General features: G+C 42.8%; 1 protein-coding gene across 1 annotated transcript; it reads right to left on the bottom strand.

Annotated features, from left to right (window-relative positions):
• Nucleotides 1-533: 533 nt before the first annotated feature.
• Nucleotides 534-23,068, bottom strand: LOC149322752 (keratin, type II cytoskeletal 8-like). The gene is made up of 9 exons (XM_089482547.1): nt 22,762-23,068; nt 14,604-14,812; nt 10,943-11,003; nt 10,748-10,843; nt 8,877-9,041; nt 6,605-6,730; nt 4,841-5,061; nt 4,532-4,587; nt 534-3,513 (listed from the first exon to the last, which is right to left on the bottom strand). Exons 1-9 carry the CDS (start codon nt 23,065-23,067, stop codon nt 3,326-3,328), a joined length of 1,428 nt encoding a protein of 475 aa, XP_089338673.1. The 5' UTR covers nt 23,068; the 3' UTR covers nt 534-3,325.
• Between the last annotated feature and the right edge of the window lie 359 nt (nt 23,069-23,427).

Raw genomic sequence — 23,427 nt, 5'->3', positions numbered from 1 at the left:
CAGCCCAAACCAGCATAGCCAGTGATGGGGGATTATGAGAGTTGCAGTCCAGCAACACCTAAAGGGAACAGTTGTCCACTCATATCCTTTAACTAGGAGAGGTAAACTGCAGGAATTGAAGCTGTTTTTGTGGCCCACAGTGCTAGAGACTCCTGAACTTTCCTTTCTCTGGCCAAAGCAAATGGCTGCTGTCAGTTTCACATTCACAAGTCCAATCCAACAGCATGGTCAGGTTCTGCTTGCAGTTCTCTTTAGAAAAACATAGAAACATAAGAGAAGGCTCATGCAACCGAGGGTAGGACCATCAGCCATCTATTTCCCAATCCACACTCCTATTGATTGCAGTGGAGTGGAGACTGTCACATTAGGGATCATAAAAATCTAAGTCACGAGCACATATCTGTAGGTTATGCATTCGTAACTCGCATGTAAGATTACTGCCAAAATTTATTAGGCCTTTTTTTCTGTTTAACCATTACCTGTATCTCTCAAAAAAACAGCTGTCACACAAGACAAGGTATCTCTCGCAACACTGGAGTTCAAGAGGTAAAGCTTTTTATTGCAAATAAAATGGAAACCGAGTGAAGTTTTTCAAAGATAATTCACAGATTGTCTCGCTTTTTGCTCCTCCTAAGCCTGAACGCTTCATTTCCACATCATTCGGCACAAAAGTTTTGTTCACAGCCTCAGTTTAGATTGAAGTTTTGACCTAACTATATTCCACACTAAAAAAAAATGAAGGGGCAGCAATTAAGGCATACTTCCAAATAAACATGCAAAGCATATGAACCTATAACAGTCCTTGACTTTTATTTATGAAAGTCTAAAACAAAAAGAGGACCCTTTTGGCTTGCAACTCTGATCCTCCACCCAGAATGGCAAGGGTTGGTGGGGACTGCAGACTGAAACAGGCGGAGGGCTTGAGATCTCAGATTAGTGTTAAATGTTCTTTTCCTGCCTACAGCAAGCAAATCACTGTTCCCAGCAAGGATAGGAAAATCTGCCCACCAGTTTTGGCCCCTACAGCATTCAAATTTTTCTTCTAAAAGTAGAGAAATCTGGCAGTTTTACTAAATTCTTACTGGAAAGAAACTGAAACAAACTTGGTACCTATCTTAATACCAAAGTTTATTTCCAACTGTCCCCTGATTTGACCAAATAATGTGCCCAAAACATGAAGCATTTGTGAGCATCCCACCAGGTCCCCTCATCTCTCTCAGGTTTGTTTGGAGCATGTTCCCTTTCAAAGTGCAGACTTTGTGTGTTTGTCTTTCTGACTAAGTCCTAATGAATTGAGGGGCTCTGACTCTTTTAAAAAAGGTGCAGGAGGGGGCAGCCTGACAAACGTCATGAGCCAACCTTCTGTTGGATCATGCCGTATGGGTGCTTCTAGATGAAACCTATAGTGTGCAGTTACCCATCGCCTCCCAGTTACAGTAGTGCTGGGGCAGACACTCCCTTTTCAGAATGAGAAGAGCCACCAATTAACTGGCTCACACAATTTTGCTGTCTGAAGACATAACACCATTACGGTAAGAAGAAACAGAATTTTGAAGAGGATCCAGGCAAGGACATCTCCCACTTGCAGCCATTCCCACGTTTTCCTGTCATCTCTTTTATTAAAGTAAGCAAACAACTATAGGGCTGCATAACTGCACAGTGTCTTTTCACTGTTGAAGTTCAGCAACACTTTCTGGTTTCTATTGGATAGGGTGAGGGATCTACTTGCCTTTCACAATACCTACAGAACTAGGAAGTTGTGGGAATCCAGCCCCAAACTTCTTAGTCTGTTGAAGAGACTTCTGAATGATACCCCAATAGATCAGTAGTGGCAACCAATTCAAAATTCAAGGCTCCATTATTCTTCCTAAGAAAGTGGACCAGAATCCTCTATGGAACTTTCATCTTCATAAGCAGGCTTCTGTATGCAGAAATTTGAATTGGGCAGACTTGTAATGTCCGTATCTAGTATTGTTATTACATTACTATGTAGCAGAGCTGACAAAATGATCAATGCACAATGCGACCAAGTGCATTGGGTACTCTTGCTGGTGTCCCAACAAGCATTTTGGCAATTTATTAATAGGGTTTCTTAGCATCTCTGCTACATAGGTAAGAATTTGTGAAGTTACATAATGTAGACAGTGATATAGGGTTCCTGTCATTATTCCTAAGAGGCAAGGGGAATAGAAAGATTGCCTGGTCGTATCTGGGACATCCCATGGCCAGAGATATATCTCTTTATTTGAATGACAGAGCAGGAAAGAGGTGGCATTCAATTTCTTCATGTAGGTCACCCTTTTGGCCTACAGGTGATGCCAGTATTTATGTGATGGGTCTTTGGTATCTTAAAAAATGCTCTACCTACCTCTATGAGATGTGGGAAGAAATGAGGATTTGGTTGCAATATGGTTTACCAGACCTTTGGTCAGCAGTTATTAGAAGGCAATTGTGGTATTTATGGCATTCCAGGAAAAGCTTTGCCTGATATTTTTCACAGTTCAAGTTGTTCTTAAAGATATATGAGCAGCTCTAGCTCTTCTCCCGCACAGAGAAGGCAATTTTAGTTCTTGTAACAAAACCAAAATGACTTCATCTTCAAGAGAAGATGCATAGCTGAGTGTTAAGGCACTGATTATTTTGTTTCTACAGAGAGAAAGGAGGATATGAAAGAAAAAGAGAAAGTGATTAGGAATTACATATACCAGGAATGCACAAGGACAACCCTCCAATGTTTTTGGCCTATCCAGCCTGGTCAACTTTGAGACATAATGGAGGGCCAGAGATTGCCCATGCCTGATATACACAAACAGCACACTCGAATCTGCCTGAGTACCAATCCTCAGGGAAACAAAATGGTAGCTGTTCCCTGCGAAAAGAAAGGATCAGCAGGAAAAGAACTCTCAGGGGATAGGAAGATAAAAATAGTCTACTGAGGATTCAGCATGGAAAGCCCTCTGACTGGTGAGGGAGATGGAAAGAGTGGCTGGAATTGAGGGTTCCATAGTATTTTGTGGTCTCTAATATCCTAGAGCAGCTCTGGGGAAAACTATGGCCTTCAAGATGTTCTTAGACTTCAGGTCCCATAAACCCCAGGCAGCATAACCAATGGCCAGAGGGTGAGGGATGTTGTTGTCTAACAGCATTTTGAGGGCCACAAAGTTCCCCGCGGCCCTGTTGTACAGAAAGTTATATGAGAAAAGAAGTAATTTCACCACTCTCCTCTTCTGCCCCCATCCCATTTCTCCTAGTGATCAACTAGCCTAGTTAGAGAATAGGGAAGGCTCATTGGATTAAGGCACTCTAAATTGGAGGCAACCACAACTCAGTTGGAGAGCACATCTGAGGATTCAGACACCAGCTTTCCATCTCGGGTTTCAATTTTCTTGATGACGATGGCTTTTGACTTGGTCACTGAGGAAGTCTCCAGTGGAGAAGAATTCATGGAGTATCCACCACTTGAGTATGAGCTGTATCCACCCCCAAAATTACCATATCCACTGCTTACACCACCTGGATGGGATAGAGAAAACTCATTGGACACAGGACAGTGTTTCTCACAGCATGACATCTGAAGTAGCATGCAAATCATATTAAAAATTGCCAGCATATTTCATTCCTAAAGTATGAGACATGTGGATTTTCCTTGTTAGTAGGTAGAACATTGGGCAACATTCTCTTTCCAACCAGGTTGCTGTTCAATTAAAACTGAGCTCCTAGATGTCATTGACCATAATTCCCATCATTCTGCTTCAAACCAGCTAGGGACTTGCAGCCCAATGATATCTGTAGAGCCATACGTTCTCCACCCATTTTACGGAAACAGTGATGCTTCACAGATTCTAATCCTAATGATCTGCCCTTAATACTGCTTTTTCAGATGATGTATCTGTACTCACAAGGGCAGAAAGAAAGCATGAATTCATGATAAACCTGGAAATATGTAAGAAAAATATGGAAGAGAAAGTTGGAAAATTGACTCCAAGCATCTCCCAGCAAACCTGTCCATTGGGCACATTGGCTGCAGAATTCTGGGAGCTGTAGTCCAAAAAAGGAACTTTCCAGGCTCTGCACATTTTCAATACATACAGGATGCCATATTTTTTTTACCAAGGGGAAAAACTTTTTAAGAATTAGAAGTTTAATGTTTAATAATAAAAATAACAATAAAACAAAAATTGTGAATGATGTTGGGAATCAGCGTGGCAATACAGTATTTCCTGCACCTGCTGTTTTCTGATATTTGCAATTATTTTTCAGTGATATGCTTTCATTCTGGTTGGGCTTTTTGAGGCTTTAATAGCTGCCTTACTAGCAGAGATTCAACAGCAGAAGTCTTTTCTGGGATGGCTATGCAATCTTAGGGGAAAATTTGACTGGTGGAATGTCTCTACCTGTTGCATGGATGTTAAACATTAAACACAAAAGTGAGAGAGTAATGAAACTGGTGGGGGGGGGAGAGTGATAAGTGTGTCCTCCCCCCCCTTTTCACTTTTGCCTCTTTCTCCAACCAACTGCTAAACATCCTTACCTGAATAGCCAGTTGTTTTGGTCTGAATGCTTAGGTTCTGCATTCCTGACTCCAACCTAGGCACAAAAGAAAAAGGCATATAAAAATATCCAATCAGCATTATAGTAATAGTAAAGACAGAGACAAAATGTAAGTGCTGGAAACAAAAGATTACAGGCTGCAAAGAGCTTGGCCAGTTCATCTCGATATGCCAGCAAACCTGTCCTAGCTAGAACCAGAGCTTTTTAAATAGCTTTGAAAGGTTACAGCTGGGACGAAGGACCCTAGACAAAAAGGATGTTTTCTAAGCCTTTACTAATCTTCACTCACCTGCTCTCCTCTCCTTCCAGCAACTTCCTGTAAGTAGCAATCTCAATGTCCAGGGCCAGCTTGACATTCATCAGCTCTTGGTATTCTCTCAGCTGCCGGGCCATGTCCTGCTTGGCTCTCTGCAGGGCACTCTCCAGCTCAGACAGTTTGGTAGTGGCATCCTTCACGGCCAGCTCTCCACGTTCCTCTGCCTCTGTGATGGCAGCTTCCAGGTTAGCACGCTAAGTAAGCAAGGAAAAGTGTCCAAAGATTTGTTATTTGTAATGGAGGGCGGGGGAGACATCTGAGAATAAAATGAAGCAATGCTTGCTGAGGTCTCAGAAGCCAGGTGTTTGCATACAGCCAAGAGTTTAGAAGAAAGTTATTTTTGGAGTACAGTTCCCAGAATTCAGCATAGCCAGCAGCCATGGGAGGTGTGGGATTTGGAGAGTTGCAGACTGAAAAAAGTAACTTTTACAAACTGAATGGTTGAGTGATAGGGATGGGGGAAGGCTTATAGTTTCTTCACTGCTCCTGTGACTTGCACTATAAGAATAAAATCATACAAACTGGCAAACAAATGGGGTAGCCTTTTGTGATTTATTACAGAAGAGGTGGGCAAAGCGTATCTTTGGGGGGGGGGGGGCTGAATGCAGCCCCACACTGCCAGGAAATGGAGGGAGGCCTGACCTTTCCAGATTCCTATGACTGTCCTTTTCTTGTCCCCTCCCAAGAGTATGAATTGCCTCCTCTTTAAGAATGGCCATTTATCTCTTAAACAGACTCTCTGCACTGTTTTATAACATTTTAAATATGTTTTTCAAAACCATAAATGGCTGGGAAGTACTTTTTGGGAGTCTGTGCAGGTCCCAGGAGTAGAAAAAATTTCTCCCGTCTCCCTGCAGTTACCCAACCCTGTATTATAGTTTAGGAATCACTGATGTAAGCATGCTCCTCTTCCTAAGTGACAACCACTTAACAGAGCAGCTTATCAACATAGAAATCTGCCTTGTCCTGAGAACTAGTTCAATTTTGAACCATCAGTAGCAAACACTAGGCCAAAGCCAGACCACTGGATCTTCTGTTCAGAGGAAGGATCTCCAAGAATCCAGACAAAAATAGCCTTCTCCCACCACTGCTGCCAGAGGTTTAAGCAGTTCAGATATAGAGAACCTTTGGCCCTTCAGCTATTGTTGGACTCCAACTCCCATCAGCCCCACCTAGCATGGCCAATAGTGAGGTTAATGAGAGTTCATCCCAACTTCACCTGGGAAAGCAACAAAATAGTGTAGCAGTAATGGTGAAAGAAAAATTCTCATGAAACTAAAGGTGGGAATGGAGATGTTCAGCAGTCAAAGGTCATCTTAGTTCCTGAGGGTCACTTGCGGGCCCTAGTTTGTGAACTCCTGTTTTAGAGAGATTTATGTCCAACCTAATTTAAAAAAAGAGAGCCAATTACCATCCCCCCCCCCCCCCCAATAATATGTAGTCAGCTGCACTGGAAATTGGGAGTTTAAAATGCTTTTAAAAATAGTAATTCTTAAATTTAGGGGCAGCCAAGCCTGTGAACATCACATTCATCGCTGGTTACCTTTGCCTGCTTCTCTTCCTGTTTCCACACCACCCTTCCTTTTTCTTCACTATCAAAATGCAGATTATACATTCCATAGGGGCAGGGACCTGCCTCTTCTGTTTATGTAAGCATATAAGGGTGCTGTGAATACAGATGGGGCTGCATCCATCACAAACAAGCTCTCAGCTTTGAGTCACCAACTGCTTCCTAACCTGGCCTTTTAGCCCATCAATTTCCGACTGTATCCGGGTGATCATCCTGCTGAGCTCATTTATTTCATTCTTGGTGTTGCGGAGGTCATCACCATGCTTGCCTGCCACGGACTGGAGCTCTTCATACTACAAAGTGGGAATAAAAGGAGACAAACATTACATACACATGAGAAACGCAGAGCGCAACAAATGAATCCCTTTGCAAACATGCACAGGAAAAGCTATCTCTGTTATTATCTCTTTCCTGAATTAGACAGACAAGAACTGTGCCATGGAGTCACTGGCTCATTAGATGTGGATGAACTACTACTCCCATTATACTTCATCATTGGCCAGGCTAACTAGATCTGCTGGAAAATAGAGTTCAACAACATCTGATGGGCCACACGTCTCCCAGTGCTGATCATGGACCAGAGACATGTATAGGACAATACAAGACACACATTTCTCATTCTCTCACATTCGCTAGGAGATAATAACCTCTTCAACAGGGAATTAATGTTGTGCAGAATGCAGGCTTTCAAGCCTGAGTGCTCTAGAACTTTCTGACTTAATCTCCCAGGCACCATGACCATTGGCCATGCTGGCTGGAGCTTTAGGTGTCTGGAGTCCAAAGCACCTTTAGGACAGGAAGTTGAGAACTACTGACACAAAATGCTGAATTTGGAGTGCATGGACGCAAAGTTAAATCCATGCACTGGGATGCGCTAAACTGTATGGGCAGCAGCCAAATCTATCCCCATTGCAGGCTCAGGCCTAATCGGCTTCAGTGGAGCTGTTCTAAGGATAAAAACCAACCCTCCAAATTATCATCAGAAATATGCAATACTAATGTAAACAATTGTCTGCATCTGTGTTCTTGCTACTATTTCTTTCCCTTTTTGTGGTAGTGATTCTTAGGGTTGCCAGAAGTTGGAAAAGACTTGAAGGCACACAACAACAACAAGGCTAAGAATGAGTCATAATTTGGGAAGTACCTCATAAATCTCATCTCAGTTACAAATGCTTCCCCAATGGCCTCAGGCAAGCTATTATCTCTTAGCCCTGCCTTCCTGCATTCAGAACATGAAGACAACAATAATATAGGGCTGCTGTCAGTGAGATAATGTACAAATTATGTGGAGTGCTCAGGCAAAAGTGCTCTGGGCCAACTTCAAAATTAAAGTTCACCAGTATAACAGATTAAGGCAGAGGAAAAACATCTCATCTGCATCCAATGTTGGCAAAGATGGTTGGGCTGGGAATTTCACATACATGTAAATCCCGCCTACACAGACATATACCTCACTTCTATAGGGGATGCAAGATAAAGATTTCTCCTCGCAAACTAAAGTTTTGGGACTGCTGTTGGCAGGGTGAAATTCCATCCAACAGTTTTCAATGAGCTCATCCAGACTGATGACAAGAAAACAGAGAAAAAGCAATGATCCTTACAATGTGGGAATTTTCCCATCCTGCAGTGATCCTAACAGAGAATGTTGCTCTGACACTGAAAAATGTCTGTTTATTCATGTTTCACAGTGCTTCCCACTTTGGTTGAAGATTCATCTAGCAAACACATTTCATATTTCTTAGTCATTTAGGGTTTAACTTTTTCTCCCTTCTTTGGTAAAACCCACTTTAAGTCCACGTTGATGTGGGAACTTTCAGTCTCCTTGGCTGCAGCAAACTAAAATGGTAGGAGGACTCAGCAGTAAGGCATCCCTCCCTCACACTATTCTGTGATCTATCCATTATATATTTTCATTGTTGTCTGCCTTCAAGTAATTTATGGCTTATGACAACCCTAACACAAACTTATTATGGGGTTTTCTGGGGCTGAGAATGTGTGATTCACCCAGAATCACCCAGCAAGTTTCCATGGCCAACCACTGAATCAAATCGTAATCTCTGGAGTTGTAATTCAGCCCGCAAACCACTACACTATGATGGCTCTATTATGTATTTAAAAGACTGAATTAATCAGTGGTTTCTCACTGACACTGGGATGTCATTTAAAACATGAATAACAAACTCTTTTGGAATTTCAAAAGGAACATTTTGCAAGCTGTTTTATATAGTTAGCTAGCTAGCTATGTAAAAACAGTTTACAAAAAGTTGTAAAAACAGTTTACAAAAAGTTGTTTTTTCAAAGTTCTGCAAAAAAAGTAAGGGTAAACATAAAGGATTGCTGTTTTTTTCAAAAACCAGAACCATCTGTAAGAAACAGAATGGGTAGTAACTTGCATCAATGAACTCCATAGCCACAAGCATGGAAGCAAGGGGAGATCACCTTGATCTGGTACATGCTCTCTGCCTCAGCCCGGCTCTTGGCAGCAATTTCTTCATATTGTGCTTTGACTTCAGCAATGATGCCATCCAAGTCCAGGCTGCGGTTGTTGTCCATGGACAGGATCACAGAGGTGTCATTGATCTGAGACTGCATTACACGCAACTCCTGAATTGAAAGGAAGAGAACAGAATTCTGAATCACTACAGACAAAAAGAAGACTCAAAACATATCTGTTCACTCCTTTCCTCACTGCCACAAATCTGATCCAAGAGTTGAAATCTAGAGACCTGCCATCTCTGCTAGTGTTAGGTCTTCCTAAAGTCTCTCCCTCTTCCATTGTTCTGACTTTAGCCTTTACTCCCAGTAGTTGACACAGATCTTTTAAAAGCCTTGTTACTGGCTGTGAAAGCAAACTTTCCAAGAGACAGGTTCTAATAACCAAAGCAAAAGATGTTGCCAAACAGGGTGCACACGCCTAGTAACTTACTTTACTGTCTGATACACACTGCTAAACCTGCATTGCAAGAATTGTAAAAGGCAACATTACACACCTTGCAAGGAAGCCTTCTTTGCACAATGAGAATACAAAGCTACCTTTAAATTTTTTTATTACTATTGCTTTTACAAAATTACAGTTAAGACTATGATCTGATTGAGCATGAAGCTTAAAAATGTAGTTCTTGGGTTGACTTATGATTTAAGCTGCAGGGAGAACTGAAGAAATCCAAAGCCATACCTACACCATCAATTTTCATTTATTTTGCACCACTATCTTTTATAGATGCTCTGCAAGGAATTCTGGGAATTGTTGTTTGGGTGAAAAGAGTTGACAACTCTGTTATAGATCCTTAGTTCCCCTTGAATATTACTGTCCCAAAATTCTCTAGAAACACATATTAAACCAGTTTAAGATTATTGTGCAAGTATGCACTTTAGATATGCTTTTTGCTACTTTGGATTTTTCAGTTGCTTAATTGAGAGAAGCTCTGCACATTGTCTTAGAACACAAAAGAGGTATGACTGAGATCTATTACATTCAGAACTCTGCCTCTTCTCCCCCCCCCCCCCGCCCAAAATACAAACAAAACTTTCAACCTAATAGTAATACCATTCCTAACATTAAAAAAAATATGTGCCTTAGGACTAGGTTAAAAACAAACAAACAATGGACTTGGACACTACAGTGATCAGATGCCAAGTCAGAGAGGAAACAGAAGGGGAAAGTTAAATGACTTTTAAAAAATACACTTTTTTCTGGTCAGCCATCTCGCAATAAAAATAAATCTTTGCCTACTTTACAGGTGCTTTTTGGTATTCCTTAGGGTGCATCTACACCATAGAAATTATGCAGTTAGACACCATTTTAGGTGCTGTCACTCCATCCTATGGAATCCTGGGATTTGTAGTTTTAAAAGGTTTCTAGCCTTCTCTGCCAAAGACTGCTGGTACCTCAACCCACTACAAATTTCAGGATCCTGTAGGAATAGAGCCATGGCAACTAATGTGGTGTCACACTGCATTATTTCTACAGTGTAAATGCAACCTTAGCAAGAGCAGGACTTTATCTGTAGACAAACTGAGATGACTGCCTCAAGTGGTAGAGGAAAAACAACATAATAATAATAACTTTATTACGGCCATTTGGCCAGCACAGAGGAAAAACAACAAGGCTGTTTGGCCCACATGGACCCCTAGGGTAGGATGTGGTGGAGGACACAGACCCTCACCCTCAGTGATCAAGTAAGAGTCAACATCTAGTCTAGACAACTTTTGTAAATAGAAAGGGAGAGCAGCTGCCATATTGCTCTCTGCTGTCTCTGTTCACAGGTTTTAGAAGGCTAGATTCTGCCTTTTGAAAAGACAAGGCCTACCTCTTCATATAATTGTCTCAGGAAGTTGATTTCATCAGTCAGGCTTTCCAGGCGGGATTCCAACTCAATCTTGTTCATGTAGGCTTCATCCACGTCCTAAGAAGAGAGAGCCCAAGACACCATTGTAATAGAGATCCCTACAAGGCACTACCAAGACAGGATCATTAGCCAGGAAAACACAGCCCTATCACTCACCTTCTTCAGCAAAACAAATTCATTTTCCCTCTCTGTACGGTGGTTGATTTCATCTTCATACCTGTCAACGGAGAGGAACACAACTGATTAGTGGACAGATTTCAAATAAGCCCAATATGCCTTCATTTGCACCAAATTAGATTAATAATAATAATAATAGGTTTTATTTATATACTGCCCAATCACTGCAAATCCGAGCGATTTACAACAGAGAGGATAACAGACAGATATGCTTTTGGTCTAACTGAATAGAACTCTTCCTATGGTATTCCATTCAGTGGAACATTAAAACGTAATAGTTATGCTTTAAAGCTACATTTATAACTCAACCCAGGCATGGGACCTCTGCATGTATGGTGGGACAGCTAGATTTAATACCTAAGAAATAATAAAGCAAGGAGCTTCACTGAAGACACATTTCAAGTAAGTAAAGTTTCAAGTAAATAAAGCAACACAAATACTCCTTTGTCTAAAAGTTCCTACCAGAGTGTAAAATTAATTCAAGTGCACCCCCAAACACACACGCACAATGTCTAAATTAGGGCAAACCCAGGAATTTTTAGCTAATAGCTTTTCTTTTACTGTACTTTTTTGGACTACAACTTTCACTACTATAGGGGGATTCTAGGAGTTGTCCAAAATGATAAATTTCCCAAGCTCTAGACCTGGATATCTGCAAGAGAGTGGCTCGCATGCCCAAACTTAGCATGTAATTTGTCATTTCTGGGTTTTAGCATTTTATCCCTAGTAAAGATGTTACATGTGAGGTGCAGGAGTAGTTTCCCCACTACAGGGACTACACACAACCATCTTTGTCATTTTATATCAGATCAGTATTTTTCATCAAATTCTTCCCCTCCCTCTGTGTTTCTTGAGGGAAGATGATGAAGAGGCATAGACCAATAGTAGCATAATAAATATATCTTGAAAACATATAGAAAAGGACAGAGACAATAATCCTGTCCTGGTGATTACAGGGGGTTCTCCACATTTACTGGAGTTAGGGACACAGGACCCTGTGAACGTGAAAAACCGCAAATAAAAAACCTACTATTTTTTAAACTGAGAAACACCTCTCTCAGTCCCCATCTCCTTAACCTCACAACCCCAGTGAATTATATTCTCAAAATTGAAAATGGGGAACCTTTGGCCTTCCAGATGTTTTGGTCTACATCTCTCAGAAGCCTCATCCAGCACAGCTATTCGGAACAGATGCTGGGAGTTGTAGTCCCAACACCTGGAAGGGCAAAGGTTCTCCATCCTTGCTTTGCAAAGAATACTTCCATATGCATGCAGACTGTCCATGCATGTCAGCCTCATTTAAAAATAATCCAGACAGTTGCAACAGCAATTCTTCTGGGTACAACGAGAACAGCAAGCTTGAGCTTGTGCATGCATGTGTGTGTGTTTGTGTGAGGCTGAAGACCAGACATGATTTAAATCTGCCACGTGTGAGTTTGTGACTGGGGCATTCCAAGTTTCTACATCAATGCCCTCCCTTTCCTTCCTCAAACACTTCTAAAGAGCCATAGCACAAATTATAGTATCTCCAAAAGGTGAGGTTATTCATTTTCAGAACTCTCCACAATCCTTGAAACATTTTACAAACCAAGGCTGCATCTGCACTGCAGAAATAATCCAGGTTGACACCAATTTAACTGTCATGGCTCAATGTGATGGAATTCTGGGATCTGTAGTTTGTTGTTGTGCCAAATAGAGAAGGCTGAATGTTTCACAAAACTACTGAACCCAGGATTCCATATCATTGAGCCACAGTAGTCAAAGCGGTGTCAAACTGGATTATTTATGCAATGCAGAAGCATCCATAGGTTTGGAAATAATTTAAAAGGGAGTACCAGGGGGGAGAAAAGCCAAAACCTTTGAAAATGTTTACCATATAATATGCCTGTGTCTTGTGAATTTCTGCAAACCTAACCCCACATTTCTGATGACCACTGGAGGCAGGAGCGAGATGTCAAAATGATAATTCATTCCCTTCTCATAACTCTTTCTTGGTAGGAATTCCTTCTCACCCACCTTATATTTTCCATTAATGCTAATGCTGACTAGGTTCCCTGTTACCCAGGGTTTGCTAACAAAGTTCAAACCCTGGCAAACACTGCAAGCCTACACATGCTTATTCTGATGTAAGTCCCATTGAATTCAACAGGGTTTACTTCCAGGTAAATGGGTACATGGCTTAATAACAATAATAATTAATTATTTCTTTCCCACCTCTCCTCAGGGTGGGGTACAGCATGTTAAAATACAAAACACAATTAAAAACATATAAACCCAGTGTTAAAATACAATAGTACAAAATACAGTCATAAGGGTTCATATACAAATTTTAAAATCATAATTTAAAACTGACTGGATAGGCCTGTTGGAAAAGATATGTCTTTAATGCTGTTTTAAATGCAAGTCAGAATTTTCAGTTGTCATATCAATTCCAGCAGGTCACTCCACAGTTTAGGTGATGCAGATGAAAAAGTCTTCTGGGAAACCATGGCCAGTTCTGTTCTGGCTGGTTGGAGGAAACATTTCCTAGAAGTGCTGAGTATACAAGAGGGGACTGTATGTGAGAAAATATATATTTTGAGTGTTAAATATTCTTAGGTTTAGGAACTATAGTCTGTGTTAGTTGTGTTGATTGGGTTTGTGTTTATTTGCTCACTGTTATAGTTATATATAATAGGAAATGAGTTGGAGGAGGTTGGGGGATAATTCAATTAAGGGTTTGGTTTGTAGACTTATGTGGGGTTATGTTTTTAAATGTTGTGTGCATCGCTGAATGTTTTTCTTTGTATTTTTTGTGTGTATTTTAAAATGTAATTCCAAAATTGGGGGGAAAAGAAAACTAAAATATGGATCGTTATCTTTGCATTAATTACATCTCCATTTATCATTATGGGAGAAATGGACCCCAAGCCTCACTATCCTTAAGATAGAGCATCCTTAAGGAGCCCTAGTGGCACAGTGGTTAAATGCCTGTACTGCAGCCACTCACTCACAAACCATAAGATTGCAAGTTCAATACCAGCAAAAGGGCTCAAGCTTGACTCAGGCTTGCATCCTTCCAAGGAGATCACTAAAATGAGTACCCAGATAGTTGGGGGGAATTAGCTTACACTTTGTAAACCACTTAGACATCGTAAGTTCAGTATGAAGCGGTATATAAATGAAGTTGTTTGGTTGTTTTGTGCACTCTATAAATGCCTGTACTGAAGCCACAAGCTTGTGAATTCGATCTGAGGGGCTCCAAGGTCCACTCAGCCTTGCATCCTTCCATAGGTTGCTAAAATGAGTATCCAGCTTGTTGTGGGCAGTTAGCTTACACATTGTAAACTACTTAGGGAGTGCTCAGCTCACTGATATGTAGTATTGAAATGTACTTGCTATTGCTAAGGCAAAGAACAGGACCAAAATCTATCAGGACCAGTAGCTTTTATTTGAGAGGAATGAAGAAAAAATGCAATCATTTCAGGAAGGCAAATACCATACCTGATTCCTGGGTGGATAGAGAATCTCGGCAGAAATAACAATAGGCTTAGTGTGAGGCTTAGTTTGGTGTTATTTAGCACCATTTACCCAAGGGAAGCTATGAAAAAGTGACATTCCAGTTCCACTTCTCCCCCCTCCACCTCCTTGCCTGACTCACTTAGTCTTGAATTCTTCCACAAGGCCTTGCATGTTACCCAGCTCAGCATCCAGCCTTCCTCTCTCCTGGCCTAAGCTGTCCAGCTGCCGACGCAAATTGTTGATGTACGCCTCAAACATACTGTCCATGTTGCTTCGGGTGACCTTCTGATTCTGCAGGAGGCTCCATTTGGTGTCTAGCATCTTGTTCTGCTGCTCCAGGAAGCGAACCTGAGGGAGAACAAAAGGGATTCCACGTTTGGCACAAGGTGGCCTGTTGTCCCATAGCAAGAAAATGTTCATCATGGCCTGCAAAACAGCAGCTTCTGCTAGGAACAAATAGATTAGGCTACCTGAATCCAAACTATGCAGAAGGACACACCATGGTGCCATAAACAAAGTGATGGAATAAATACAGGCTCTTAAGAGCCTAGCACACCTGATCATTGACACAGCTACCTGTTGTATCTCTGTCTTTCACCTAATTCTATCTAATCAGCCTTTACTGAAACTTTTTTTCATTGGAGAGCCAGCTTGATGTAGCAATTTAAGTGTTAAAGCTTCGAATCCAAGCTTGGTCCTGGAAACCCATGGGTTGACCCTAGGCAAGTCACACCCTCTCAGCCTTAGAGGAAGACATTGGTAGATTGCCCTGAGCAAATCTTTCCAAGAAAACTCCATGATAGGTTTGCCTTAGGGTTGTCACAAATTGTAAATGCCTTGAAAGCACACAACAAATCATTTTAATGGCATGTAATAGAATAATTACTACACTTTTTATAAAATATATTGTTCAGACCAAACAATCCTCATCCTTTAGAAGGAAACAATTTAAGAAGGCCCAGAGGAACCCTATCCATTGATGTATGTGAAACATTGCTTCCTGGCTGAAGTGAGGCATTCTCCATATCCTGACAAATATTATGTCCCTTGTTCAAATTTAAAACAAAACAACTCCCTGTATAAAAGAAAAGCACTGTGTACTCCAAAGCCAAGTTTCCTAAGAACTACTTTACCAATACATGTCGTGTCTCCCTTAACCACAATGCATGGAATCAAAAGTGTTTTGGATTTTAGAATGAAAAGGTTTTAGTTTTGGAATATTTTGGAATTCTGGATAAGTGAGACTCAACCTGTAGCAACAAAACTAACCTTTGTTTCCCAGACACATTTAAAACTCTCCTCACTCTCAGAGGAACTCAGCTCAAAATGCTAGAACCTCTGAACACAGAGCTTGATATGCCAGTTTTGAAACATTAACAAATATTCCCTTAGAACTTCTCCTTTACTTTCTCTATGGCCAATGCATTTTGGAGAGAGAGAAAGAGAGAGAGAGCAGTGCAGAGATATCTCAAAATGGATCTTCCTGAAGCCAGGCCTCTGCTTCCAAGTATGATGCCCAGTTCAATTTTGTTTTTAAATTGCTTGTGCTGCTGAAAACAGTGATTTTTGTAGAACAAAAAACAAAAACTGGAGAGCTAGAACTTCAGCTTAAAATAGAGGGGGAGAGAGAGAGAGACTCTAAAACTGGAAAAACACATAAGAGTGAACTCCATTTACCAACTGTTGCCCTCATTCAGATAACTCAAACCTAGAGAGACAATAGAAATAACTCAAACAGTAATTTCAGTTTAACATAAAAGCTAAGCAGAGTTGATAAAGGTTTTCCATGATAGGGTTTTCCATGATAAAGGAGAAAGCTCTTTCAACTTAGATTACCCAATGCTAATTTGTGGAAAAGTTGTCTTTTATAGGTTTGCCCTGCTCTACATACAGTACTCCTTAGGTTTGCTTTTGCCTGAGCCAACAAGGAAGGGTAAGATTCTGCCTCCTCTTCAATTCTTACCACCACTGAGTTAACTGAGTGCAAAGTACTTGCACTCAGGATGAGGCAACTTCAATAAGCTGAGGACAAAAGAGGAAAGTGAGGAGAGAGAAACAGGGACTTTTTAAAAGCATCTGAAGAAGTGGGATGATAGAGGATTAATTGGGATGATCTCTGCCAAAATGGGACAGTTTATTTTACCCAATAAAGTACGGCTAGGGAACATGCAGATCACCACCGGCTGCTTTAAGTGCTCTCAGACACAGGAAATGGATAATGGATTGCCAGGAGATATTTAGCTTCCCCATAGTATACAGGCATTTCTTTGAACCAACTTTGACTCTGGTGAAACAGGTTTCTCAAGCAGCACAAAAAATCTGTCACTCTTTTTTAACAGGCAAAACATAGATTTCGTCTATAGACTATGCACCATACTGACGCTTAGGAAATTGAGCCTTTGGACTATAACGTCCAAAATCCCTCAAGCAGCATGATCTCTATAGTCTGTGCAACCCAAATGCTCTTTTTCCAAACTCTGCACCAAACCCATCACTCCTTTTTTCACTGTCTTGAACTATACTCTGTTCTTAAGCAATTACAGCTATCACAAAAAAATCAGAAGAGAATGTAATTACGGGGCGTGGATATGGGTGTGGACTGCGTGTGTAAACATACACACACATGCATACACACGGTGCACACACACAGTGTTTAATTTGTGGCATTCCTAGCCAATTCTTAAACTTGGAACTGTTTTGTAATGGCAGAACACATTCACAGTTATGTCACAACAGCCTTGCAAAATGGTAACTATGATGAAGAGAGTGTCTCTAAGTTTGTATAGGGTGTGCTTCTTAACCATAAACCACTCAACCCCCTATTAATTTAAGATACAGTGAGGAATGCTGTTGTGGCTTTAAAACAAACACACACTACTGAAAGCAAAATCAAGTTTCCTTAAGTCACATGAAGAATTCACTTTTCATGATCCTTTGGGAATCAGCTTACCAACATTGGTTATCGTGTGCCTCCAAGTCATTTCCGACTTATTGTAACCCTATAGCAACCTTATAATGGTGTTTTCTGGGGCTGAGAGTTTGTGACTCGCCCTAGGTCAGCCAGTGGGTTCCCATAACCAAGCAGGGAATAAAACTCTTATCTCCAGGGTCATAGTCCAACGCTCAAACCACTAGATTACTCTGGCTCTTACCTATATTAGGTTGGAAAGCTGGGAGTGATGGTTTTGGTAACAGTTACCTTCATGTGTACCTGCAAGCTATTGTTGTTTGGGAAGGATCTCCCAGAAGCTGTAGCATAGTACATGATCATTAGATGTTGATCTCATCAGTGGCCTCTGTATTATTTAATATGAACAATAATAATTACATGAGTTGCTTCTGGCGCCACGCAGCCACCTTGATGGTGCATGAGGAAGTGCCACGCCTCCACTCTAAAATGCTCCTTATGTCTCATTCTAGTTATGTTTGCCCTAAGCCTTTGTAGTTAAAAAGGGATAATATGAATTGAATGTTATGCTCGTGTCAATAGAGGAATTTCTAATTATGGTTAAGAGATCTGAGGAAAGCAACCTCTCCTCAGCTCTCCCTCTCCCTCACACACACTTGTATTCCTCACCCTGTTTCCCCAGTAACCTTGACTGTGGATAATTCTTAAAGTCTGACAGGGACATTGTTCTTGTGTGCCTTCAAGTCATTTCTGACTTATGGAGACCCTAAAGCAGTGGTCCCCAAACTGTGCTCTTTAAGGGATCTTGGACTTCAGATCCCAGAATCCCAGACCCTAGGGCTTCTGGGAGTTCAAGTCCAAAATCTCTTAAAGGGCAGTTTGGGGACCACTACTCTAAGGCAAGCACATCATGACATTGCAAAGGGATCTCATAATACCTTTGAGACCAACTGAAAGATAGAAGTCGGTAGCATGAACTTTCGTAGACTTAAGCCTACTAGGCTCAAGCCTATGAAAGCTCACGCTACTAACTTCTACCTTTCAGCTGGTTTCAAAGGTACTGAGAGATCCCTTTGCATACTGATTTTCCAGACTAACATGGCTAGGTCTTTGAATACTATGATGACATTGTCCATAACTATTTCTAAATAAACCTCTGAAATTCATCTTTGTCTGGATTTTTTGAGGGTGCCTTACAAACAGTCATGGAAAAGTTTGGTCCACTACACCTCTCTTTGGTAGTAAATGGCATTTTATGACACAGAACTGGAACCCCTTCACCTGTTAACTCTGCCGAACACTGAGGCATTTAGTGCAGTGGTCCCCAAACTGTGCTCTTTAAGAGATTTTGGACTTCAGCTCCCTGAAGCCTCAGTCATTGCCTGTAGTCTAGGATTCTGGGGACCAGTTTGGGGACCACTAATCTAGTGGGTCACTGGTGTCAACCTCTTCCCAACTGAGTGTGGAAAACAAACTTTTTAGAATGACAGTTCCAGAGACTTCCAGAGGGGGAGGCCATGCTGGCTACAAGATTCTGGGAACTAATTCCCTCCAAATGTAAGACAGTTGTGCAACTGATGAGAACAAGATGTGGAGGAACAAGGGACGGGGTAAATTTCATTCCCTCCTCAAATGTGTATAATTGCCCCAGTGTGTCTCTCTCTATTTCCCTCCCATACACATTTACTTTATGGAGATTGCTAGTAAACAGAAGCCCTCAAATTCTGAACTACAAGACAACTCCTATCCACATGTCTCTTAGCACAGTTTTGCAAGGTAGGTGGGTTACAAGTGGAATTCCTGTATGCAAAAGGATCCTGTAGAACCTTTAAAGCTAACTATATGGAAGAGATTGTAGTATAAGCTTCCACAGACTTGGTCTACCTCCTCAGATGCATGCAGTGAAATCTGAAGAAGTAGACCAAGTCTACAAAAGCATATGCTACAACTTCTACACAGTTAGTCTCAAAGGTGCTACAAGATTCTTTTGCATACCATATTCCAAACTAACAGGGTTTTTTCTCCGAATTCTACCTGTCAAGTAAAATTCCTGTTTAATATAAAGCTACAATTCAGGTCCAGAGCTTGGTGAGGATTTCCCCAAATCCCCCAGTGCTGGCTGGGGGATTCTGCAAGATGTAGTTCAAAAGGGTAATTTCACCAAAAACTTTTAATTTCAGAGATGCCAATGCAGTCATACCTGCAACAAGAATTCCCAAGAGGAGGAGAAGGGGTGAGAGGAAGGAAAAGAAATAGTGTACAATCATGTACACACACACCATCTCAATTCATTGGGTATAATTATTGCCTGAGTAGTTTACATGAGTACATGGTGTAGTGGTGAGTGTTAAGACTATGATTTGGAAAGCAGGGTTTGAATGCTCAGCCATGAAAACCCACTGGGCAACCTTCAATCACACTCTCTCCGCTTCAGAGAATGACAATGGCAAACCCCTTTGAACAAATCTTGCCCCAAAAGACCCATGATAGGCTTGCCTTAGGGTGGCTGGAAATGACTCGAAGGAACACAAAACACCTAGCTTACATTAAGAGTTTTTGTCAGCCATACTTGTGGGCCAACTAAACTGCTTAGGCCTGGGACCTTTCACCAGCCTGTCTGCAAAAAACGAAAAAGCCAGGAGGGGGCAAGACTTAGCTTTCTAGACAAGCAGGCCTATGGGGCGTGGCATTCAAATGCCATGACTGAATCAATGATAGAAAGGTAGAGGAATATCTCACAGGTTTTCCCCTCTCTCTTAATTTTTAAACTGGGAAGTCAGCCTTGAGAGGCCTGAATCCTACTGGTAGTCCCAGTTTGAGTCGCCCTGTTGAATGGAGAGCCAGTGTGGCATAGTGGTTTGAGCACTGGACTAAAACTCTGGAGACGAAGGTTCGATTCTCTACTTGGCCATGAAACCCACTGGGTGATCTTGGGCAAGTCACACCCTCTTGGCCTCAGGGGAAGGCAAAGGCAAACCTCCTCTGAACAAATCCTGCCAAGCAAACCCCAGGACAGCTTTGCTTTAGGGTCGCCATAAGTCAGAAACAACCTGAAGGCACACAACACACATCAGATGTTTGGGATTTATGTAACTGTTGCCTCCTTGTGCTGCTGTCCACGTTCCAGCCATTTCCAATTTATGGCAACTGTGAACTGTAGAAAGAGGGGAAGACCACATGCTTTTTGGATAGACCCAATCCGGGAGGCCATGGGCATGAAATTACAGGAACTAAGCAGAGCAGTGGGGGAGAGGGAGTCCTGGAAATGTTTCATCCACAGCATGACCATGGGGGGGGGGGGGGAGGGGGACTCAAAGGCAGTTAATAATGGCAGACCTATTGCGGGGTTTTCTTGGCAAGGTTTGTTCAGAAGGGGTTTATGATTGCCTCTCTCTGAGGCTGAGACAGTGTGACTTGCCCAAGGTGAGTTTCCATGGCTAAGCAGAGATTTGAACCCAGTGTCCTAGTGCAACACTGAAACTACATGACCATAGCTTGCTCTCAGCTGTTGCCTCACTATTCAGCAATGGACTCAATGGGTCTACACTGGCTGGGACCAAGGAATACAAAGTCAGATGACTTTCTTTCTTTCTTTCTTTCCATCCTTCCTTCCTGTGGCACACCACTAATGGAGCTTTCTTCTCCCCAGACAGGTCTGACTGCACTCAAGAACAGGTCCAGGGTTGCTTCCTCTCTCCAGGAAATGGTGGAGAAGGGTGTTTTTGAAAGAGCACTCCATTTGCCCTTTCCCGGAAGGAAGCCTTCCGGCTTTTCTAACCCAGGTTGATCTTGGCTTAAAAGTGCAGGAATCCGTGTTCCCTCTGCCAGCTTGTCCCACACAGCCCAGACCTCACTGCAGAAATAATCCAGTTTGACATCGCCTTAATTGCCATGGATCAGTGCTATGGAATTCTGGGAACGGCAGCTTGTTGGGGCAGCAGAGGGTTACTGTAAGTTGATGTGAAGGCATACAAAGGGCAAATCTGGGGCTGAGAGTGTGTGACTCGCCCTTGGTCAGTTTTCCTGGCTGAGTGGGGATTCAAATCTGGGTCTCCAGTCTTAGGCCGCAGCTGCACTGCAGAAATAAATAACGCAGTTTGAGACCGCTTTAACTGCAACAGCCCAAGGTTCTGGAATTATGGGGCCTGTCTGCCCTTTTGTGAGCTATTTCATCTCTGCTATAGAGCAAATCCCAGTATTGCACAAGATGGCACCATGGCAGTAAAAGTGGTGTCAGACTGCACTAATTCCAGTGTGGTAGCAGGCCTAGTCCAAACCCTGAAATCACTCCTGCTACACAGGGAAACCCAGAAACAGAGCCCCACGTGACACAAGGGAGGGAGAGGGTGCCTAGGCATCCTAACTGCAAGGGAGGACAGGGCACTGAAAAATGGAGGACATTCAAGACAAAATTGGAGGAGATGAGCAAATCAAAACTAAAAACCCTCCTATAAATATAAATTCATGCTGCCTCTTAATACTGCTCAAAACAAAGGACATCTTTTTGGAATTCCCCCTGGATGGAGGGCATGCCCTGGAACAGGAGGACACCTGGCCACCCTGCCCCACCCCAAAGGAGGACAGCAAAAAACCATGGAGGACATAAAAGCTACGGACACCCCTATGAAGGTAAAGTCAAGCTTCTTAGTCCTTCTCCAAAGGAAGGACGTTTTGAAGTTCCTCCTGGACAGAGGGCTGGAATGGAGGGCAGGTCCTGGAAAAGGAGGATACCTGGTCACTCAGACTACTCAAAAGGGAGGACTTTGGAATTCCCCTCGGACAGAAGGCCGAAATGGAGGGCACACCCTGGAAAAGGAGGATGCCTGGTCACCTTGCCTAGCCCCAGAGGAAGACAAAGCACCTCAGAATGGAGGACATTGCAGAGAAGTGTAGGACACACCCAAGTCAAAGCTCGGAAACACCCATCTAAATACAGTATCTATCCATGCTTCTTAATCCTGCTCCGAAGGGAGGGCTTTTGGCAATTCCTCCTGGACAGAAGGCTGGAATGGAGGACAGGTCCTGGAAAAGGAGGATACCTGGTCACTCTTAGCCCTGCTCCAAAGGGAGGACTTTTTGGGATTCCTCCTGGACAGAAGGCTGGAATGGAGGACATGCCCTGGAATGAGGACGCCTGGTCCCAACCCCAAAGAAAGGCAAGGCACCTCGACATGGAGGACATTCCAGAGAAGTGTAGGACACTGCCAAATCAAAGCTCCAAACCTCTCATCTAAATTTCTTAGTCCTGCTCCAAAGGGAGGACTTTGGGGAATTCCTCCTGGAAGAGGGTTTCTGGAATGGAGGACAGGTCCTGGAAAAGGAGGACGCCTGGGTGAGTGGGGGGGGTTTTTGGAGGGGGAAACAGAGGAGGAAAAGAAGGTGCCCCCACCTTGTCGATGAGGCTGGCGAACTTGTTGTTGAGGCTCTTGATCTCCTCCTTCTCCTTGGTCCTGACTTGCTGGATGGTGGGGTCGATCTCCAGGTTGAGGGGCGCCAGCAGGCTCTTGTTGACGCTGACGGCCGTGATGCCCCCCATGCCTCCTCCTCCTCCTCCGCTGCTGCCCAGCGAGGCCCCTCGGAAGGAGCCCCTGGTGCCCCCATAGCCGGAGGAGGCATAGCTGCTGCTGATGCGGGAGCCCGCAGGGCCCGGAGTGTAGGAGCGGCTGCTGAAGCTGCGGACGGAGGTGCGCTTCATCCTGGAGCCTTCTGCAGAATGGCCACCCAAAGCCCAGGCAGCCCTTTTATAGGCGGCAGGAGGAGGAGGGGCGGGGCTCACCTGAGCCAGGGGCGGGGCCAGGGAAGGACACGCCCCTCACCTGCCTGCCTTCATTTTATTAACCCTTCCCCACCCAAAGCAGGCTCTTCAGACTCAGAGGCAGGCCTGGAGTATATAGAAGCCTAGAGTTGGAAGAGACCCTAAGAAAGGCCGTCCAGTCCAACCCTATTTTGCCATGCAGGAGCTCTCAGTCAAAGCATCCCCATTGACACAGATGGCCATCCAGCCTCTGTTTAAAGACCTCCAAGGAGGGAGAACTCCACCACACTCTGATTTTCC

The sequence above is a fragment of the Sceloporus occidentalis genome, unplaced genomic scaffold, assembly GCF_023333645.1.
Source record: "Sceloporus occidentalis isolate IW3139 unplaced genomic scaffold, rSceOcc1.0.p SCAF_1, whole genome shotgun sequence".
NCBI classification, from domain to species: Eukaryota; Metazoa; Chordata; class Lepidosauria; order Squamata; family Phrynosomatidae; genus Sceloporus; species Sceloporus occidentalis.
Note: the sequence above shows the minus strand (reverse complement) of the source record. Positions and strands in the feature narration are given on the sequence as shown.

Bases quoted from the DNA above. Each gene is read 5' to 3' on its own strand.
- LOC149322752 (XM_089482547.1), bottom strand. From the start codon at position 23,067: ATGAAGCGCACCTCCGTCCGCAGCTTCAGCAGCCGCTCCTACACTCCG. The intron at 14,813-22,761 runs GTGGGGGCACCT...GTTCTCCCTCAG, and splicing joins TCGCCAGCCTCATCGACAAG to GTTCGCTTCCTGGAGCAGCA. The intron at 11,004-14,603 runs GTGAGTCAGGCA...CTCCGTTGACAG, and splicing joins GTGGAAGAATTCAAGACTAA to GTATGAAGATGAAATCAACC.